The sequence below is a fragment of the Orycteropus afer genome, unplaced genomic scaffold (assembly GCF_000298275.1).
Source record: "Orycteropus afer afer isolate SDZICR_OR568_19922 unplaced genomic scaffold, OryAfe1.0 scaffold00423, whole genome shotgun sequence".
Taxonomy (NCBI): Eukaryota; Metazoa; Chordata; class Mammalia; order Tubulidentata; family Orycteropodidae; genus Orycteropus; species Orycteropus afer.
Genome location: NW_006922010.1, coordinates 2,192,102 through 2,198,783, shown reverse-complemented (window position 1 = coordinate 2,198,783; position 6,682 = coordinate 2,192,102). Strand labels below are relative to the sequence as shown.

The 6,682-nt window shown below is 38.9% G+C and overlaps 1 protein-coding gene across 1 annotated transcript in view; it reads left to right on the top strand.

Moving 5' to 3' along the window:
• Positions 1 to 3,602: 3,602 nt before the first annotated feature.
• The window catches only part of FOXN2 (forkhead box N2), a 41,803-nt gene continuing 38,723 nt past the window's right edge, over positions 3,603 to 6,682 (top strand). Inside the window, exon 1 of the mRNA XM_007953993.1 lies at positions 3,603 to 4,139. Coding sequence (XP_007952184.1) covers positions 3,603 to 4,139 — 537 coding nt within the window. The remainder of the gene's footprint in view (positions 4,140 to 6,682) is intronic.

The window sequence follows — 6,682 nt, the reverse complement described above, 5'->3', positions numbered from 1 at the left end:
GGAAAAGAAAAAATGCTGAAAACTGGGACCTGGGAGGGGAAGATTAAGAATAATAATAAAAAGGATAAAAGTATTAATAATATTAGTTGTTTTAAAACAGACAAATACAAGCAAACTAATCACCAGAAAAAAGAAAGCGAGAAAGAAAAAAATAAAAATAAAAAAAAGAGAAAAAAAAAAATCAGTGGAGGACAGGGCAGGACACCCAGGCTCTGTCTGAGTACACAGACTGTGATGGAGTTCCTGAGGGCCCAGAAGGTAGGTGGGAGTAGGGGATTGATGCTCCTCCGTTCACCAAGCGGGTGTGGAGTATAAGAGTAACAAGAGGAATGTCGTACCTTGTCAGTCTTGTAGGTCCAGAGTGTCCTTGTTGTTGCTGGAAAGCAGAACGTGTTCTCAAGCCCCAGAAATCTGTAAGCATGCTTTCTCTTTAAATATCCAAAATAGTCAAGCTGCTTTTAATCCTTCAAAATGGCGGTGCCCTCCAGACCAGCAAAAGTCCACCCCTCACCCCACCTTTCTCTTCACCTTCTCCGTTTATTCCCCAGCCACTGTGCACAGTCCTCCGTGCAGTCTCTGGCTAGCAGGGCTGATTTTTTGGTTAATTCTTAGGTCCTACCACCACTCGCAAATCTCCAAGCTGTCTGTGCTGTCAGGATTGCTCAGGATCGCTGCCAGACCACAGCTCCGTCTGTCTCCTTTTTTCCTATTTTCACGCAAATTCTTCTGCTAGTTGGTGTTTAGTCCACTTCTATATCCTTCCCTTCAAGGCTCAGAGGTCCAGGATTATCTTCTGTGTCTGTGTTAATTCGTTTCCCTTTTCTTTGTTGAAGAGGTTCTGTGCAGTCTTTCTGCCTAGTCCGCCATCTTGCCATCTATCCTCTTACGGTTTCTTGAAATAGTTTTTATAGTTTTCTTTGTACAGGTCTTTTGTGTCCCTGGTGTAAGATTTATTCTTAAGTATTTTATTTTTTCGTAGCTGTTGTAAATGGTATTGAATTCCTTATTTCTTTTTCAGCAATATCTTTGCTGGGCCCTTATCACCATTTTCGATCACTGTAGATTTTTAAAAACTGTCCTTTATGGTTCTTGTCCTGCAGAGGCACTGCACAGGACCAGTGCCAGTGACAGCAGTGTCTATACTTCCAGGCACTGCCCACTGGCCTAACATGCTTTAAGAGTAACAACAGAACTGATATTTGGGGTATTTGTCTTATACCCTGCATCTTGCTGACTTTTTTTTTTTTTCCCTAGCTGCTTTCTTGGGGAATCCTGGGATTTTCTATAAATATAGAATCATGTCCTCTGTGTATAGTACTAGTTTTACTTCATTTTCAATTTGGATTCCTTTTATTTCTTTTTCCTGCCTGATTTTCTGATTAGAACTTCCAGTACAATTTTAAATAGCAGTGGTGAGAATAAGCATCTTTGTCTTGTTCCTCATCTCTCTTTGGGAGAATTAAAACAAGAAACAACCTAAGCATGTTGCCAAAGAATTGATTCCAGTTCATGGTGACCCCTGTGTGTGTGTGTGTGTGTGTGTGTGTGTTTTACAGAGATAAGTTCTGTGTCTGGAGAGAACAATTTTAAATGGACTGGATTTCTGTCATTGGTTACTGTTGGTGATGTATATGTATATTATGCCTGGATATGGTAGGGTTAGACTTTGAGCTCTGAAGTCAGTTTGCCTGAGTTTAAATTCTGGCTTTTCTGTTTTTAACCTTAAACTCTTAGGCTTAAATTGTTGTTGTTGTTGTTATGTGCCGTCGAGTCGGCCCTGACGCATAGCGACCCCTCCTTGGGTTTCCGAGGCAGTATCACTACGGAAGTAGGATTGCCCAACCTTCCTTTCGAGGAGTGGCTGGTGGGTTTGAACCGCCAGCCGTCTGGTTAGCAGGCAAGTGTCTTAGCCACTATGCTACCAGAGCTCCCAATAGCCTGCTTAAATTCTGAATCATTTTCCTCGTCTGTAAAATTGGGGTCATAATAACAGTTAGTTATGGTTTAATTTATGCTTAATTAAGATACAGTGTGTCGAGTGTTCAGCACAATGACTGGCCCAAAAGATAGCCAAAGCTATTGATAATGGGGTGTTCTGAGACTGCATCTAGTAGTAGATTACTGATTACTAAGAGTAGATTACATTAATCTGCCAGTTATGTTCTGAGTAAAATAAAATACTGGAGATAGTTCTCCTTATTTAAGTTATATAAGCATACATAAATTGAATAGGACAATGGAAGACTTAGGTTTTTCATTGAATTCAGAAATGAGATATCTTAATGAACCACTTAAAATGAATTAAATAGCACATTAGTTCTTTCATTTTGCTCTCTGATTAGTTATTCTCCCATGACAGATTTTTTATATTGAAGTCTGTTTAAAAAGCAAAACAAAACTCATTTGACAAAGTTAAAATAAAAAAAGGGTAGCTTACAAACAGCTGTTTTTCTTCTTGAAAATACAGTGATAGTTGAAACCTTATTAAGAGAATGTACAATGTCAGCCTTTCCATGCCAGTGCTTGATGAGATGTTATAACATACAGAGTTAAAAATATTGGCATTTACAAAAGAAATAATACATTTATAGTAGAGTTAATATAGCTGATAATGAACTTAATGAAATAAGAAATACCTCTTTTGTATACTATAAAAAATTGAGTTATCCCTTTTGGGGAAATATTTCAGATTTGAGAAGAGGGTTTGTTTGGAATTGTTTAAGCAATATTTTAAATTTAGTTGTTTTTAGGATTGAGTGTGTGTATAACTATTATAGTAAATCATAGATAATATATTTAGATTATAAAATTTTATAATTCAAAAGAAATAGTCTATTTTTAATAATGGTAGCCATTTTTATTAGGTGGTTACTGTGGGCTAGGTAGGAATCCTGGTGGTGCAGTGGTTAAGCACTCAGCCGCTAACCATAAGGTCAGTGGTTTGAACCCACTAGCCACTCCACAAGAGATAGATGTGGCGGTCTGCTAATGTAAAGATTTACAGCCTCTTAGAAGCCCTATGGGGCAGTTCTACTCTGTCCTACAGGGTCTCTATGAGTCAGAATTGACTCAACTGCAGTGGGTTTAGTTTGGGTTTGGTGGGCTAGATTCTTTACTAAATGTTTTAAATACATTATTTAATTTTGTTAATATAATCCATTCATTTGGTGCTATAATAATGCATTTCATCTATAGCCATTTCAAATAATATGAAATAAGTTCTTCTATTATAACTGTTAGGAGCTCTGGTAGCATAGTGCCTAAGGCACTTGACTGCTAGCCAGAAGGATGGCGGTTCAAACCCACCAACCACTCTTTGGAAGGAAGGTTGGGAATCTACTTCTGTCGTGATACTGTCTCAGAAACCCAAGGAGGGGTGGCTGTGGGTCAGGTCCTATTTGATGGCACATAGCAACATGTTATAACTGTTAGTGTTTGTGTTATACAAATGTTGTGCTTAAGTATTATGTGGGACAACTGATTGCATAATTTCTTTGATTTGGGGATATTTAAATATGTATTTTCTTTTTCCCAGTGGTTAAGAATGTTAAGAATTACATTGATCGGTAATTGTTTTCTCTGTTGCAGAATTATTAGAGTAAATGGGTCCAGTAATTGGAATGACTCCAGATAAGAGAGCTGAAACCCCAGGAGCTGAAAAGGTTGCAGGATTAAGCCAGATTTACAAAATGGGAAGTTTGCCTGAAGCTATTGATGCTGCCAGGCCAAAGGCCACTCTAGTGGACAGTGAGTCAGCAGATGATGAACTCACAAACTTGAACTGGCTTCATGAAAGTACTAATCTTCTTACCAACTTCAGCCTTGGAAATGAGGGTCTTCCCATTGTTAGTCCATTGTATGACATAGAAGGAGATGATGTACCACCATTTGGACCATCTTGCTACCAGGACCCAGAAAAAAAATCAGCAACTTCAAAGCCCCCTTACTCTTTTAGTCTTCTCATTTATATGGCTATTGAACATTCTCCAAATAAATGTTTGCCTGTCAAAGAAATTTATAGCTGGATTCTGGACCGCTTCCCATATTTTGCTACTGCACCAACAGGCTGGAAGAATTCTGTTCGTCATAATCTGTCCCTGAATAAATGTTTTCAGAAAGTGGAAAGAAGCCATGGCAAGGTCAGTGTTTGTGAACATTCCTCTCTATTTGGTGAAGGGGGGGGGGTATGTAGCCAGGAAGCACTGAAATTATGGGGAAATCATAGAAGTTAAAATAGTTAAGTAATGTTATTTCATTTTGAATTTAGTTAATTCATCATTTACTTTCATTTAAGATGTTTCACAATTTCTTAAATGTTGATATAAATCTAACAATTATCTTCAGTCTACCATTGTTGTTGTTGTTGTTATGTGCCGTCGAGTCAGCCCTGACTCATAGCGACCCCTCCTTGGGTTTCCGAGGCAGTATCACTACGGAAGTAGGATTGCCCAACCTTCCTTCCGGGGAGTGGCTGGTGGGTTTGAACCGCCAGCCTTCTGGTTAGCAGTCAAGTGCCTTAGCCACTATGCTTCAGTCTACCATAGATACATAAATTAGTCTTTTTTAATATCCTGATTTTCTATTCTTAATGTTTGTAAAACTGTTTCAGTATATTATTTTAGTTATTCAGTCTGACAATCTCTGATTTATAATTAGAGTGTAGACCATTTACATTAATGTAATTGAATTGATAGGTTTTAAATCTATCACCTCACTACATCTACTCCTCACTGATCAACTACCTTGTTATCAGGTATTTCACATTTACAACAAATTTGAAAACATTATCAGGCAGTGTCTGTGATGGTCCAAGCCATGGGGCTATGTGGAGGCCTGGGTGCCTCCCATGGGCTACCCTAAATGATACACCAGAGGCCCCAGTGATAAATGGCCCACACAAGAGATGGCACCTGACTAGAGGGTATGCAATGATGATAGACGAATGCAAAGTTGTGGGTGGGCAGGAGTAGGTTGGGCGAAACCCTGAATGTGCTAGAGAGGTCAGTGGAGGGGGAGGCAGGTATGGAATGAGAGAGAGGGAGACCACATGGGGCTGTGAGGCAAGGGAAAATGGAGGACAAGTAGAATGCCTGCCAAGGTCAGATGGTGGGAGGCAGCAGGTGGCAGGCAATACCTGACCACTACTACTGTTAGACCCATGGACTCTGCAGTAATGGGGAAGGTGTGGTAGGAATGGGAGGACCACCATGCTGTGCACATTCTACAACTCACAGAGTGTGCCCAGTGGATGGTAAGCAACGAGGCAGAGGTACACTGGCTTGAAGAAGACAGGGCATGGCTCCCAATTCTAACATAATGCCAGTTTCATATAATGTCCTGGTCTTTGGAACCTAACCGTGTCAATAAGTGAAGTGTGAGTGTATTTATTTTCTATTTGCTCTATCTGTTCTTTTTCCTTTTCTCTGCTTTTCCTGCCTTCTTTTGGATTCAGTATTTTTTATGATTCAATATTATCTCTCTTGTTGACTTATTAGTTATATAGGTCTGTGGTGGTTTTTTTAGTGGTTAATACTGAAAACTATATTACATTAATGTAACATTTACATTACATATTACATTTACATTAAAGTTAATACTGAAAACTATATTAACCACTAAAAAAAAAAAACAACCAGAGACCTATACAACTAATAAGTCAACAACAGAGATAATATTGAGTCATAAAACAATATGAATCCAAAAGAAGCCAGGAAAAGCAGAGAAAAGGAAAAAGAATAGATAGAGCTCTGGTAGTGTAGTGGCTAAGGCACTTGACTGCTAACCAGAAGGCTGGCGGTTCAAACCCACTCCTTGGAAGGAAGGTTGGGCAATCCACTTCCATAGTGACACTGCCTTGTAAACCCAAGGAGGGGAGGCTAGGAGTCAGGTCTGACTTGACAGCACATAACAACAACAACAGTAGTTTTCAGGATACATCTTTAATTTATCCCAATCTCCCTTCTAATGATATACCATTTCACTTATATTATAATAACCATACTGTAGTATGCTTATTTCCCCTCCCTCATTTCTGCTATCATTGTACTCTGACACATATTACAAACCTCAATACATTGTTATATTTGCTTCAAGCAATCAATTTTCTCTCTTAAAGAAATTAAATTAGAAAAAATAACATTTTTATCACTTCTGGTGTTTCTTCATTCCTTTGTATAGATCAAGGCTTGGCAATCTTGCAGGCCAAATCCAGCCTTCCACATACATACATGCATACATATACATACATACATACACACACACACATAAATCAAATAAAGTTTAATTGGAACAACCCAAAGCAAACCCACTGCCATTGAGTCAATTCCAACTCATAGACATTCTGTAGGACATAGTAGACTGCCCCATAGGGTTTCCAAGGCTGTAAATCTTTACATAAGCAGATTGCTTCATCTTTCTCCTGAAGAGCAACTGGTGGGTTTGGATTGCCAACCCTTTGGTTAGCAGCTCAGTGCTTTAACTGTGCCACCAGAGCTCCTTAATTGGAACACAGCCATATCCTTTTGTTTACATAGTGTCTATGGCTCCTTTGACCCTGCCACAGCAAAGTTAAGTAGTTGCAATAGAGACCTTATGAACTGCAAAACATAAAATATTTATTATCTGGTACAGTGTAGTAAATTACATGGTATGGTTTTTCTAGCCATAGTCTTTGTAACTCCCA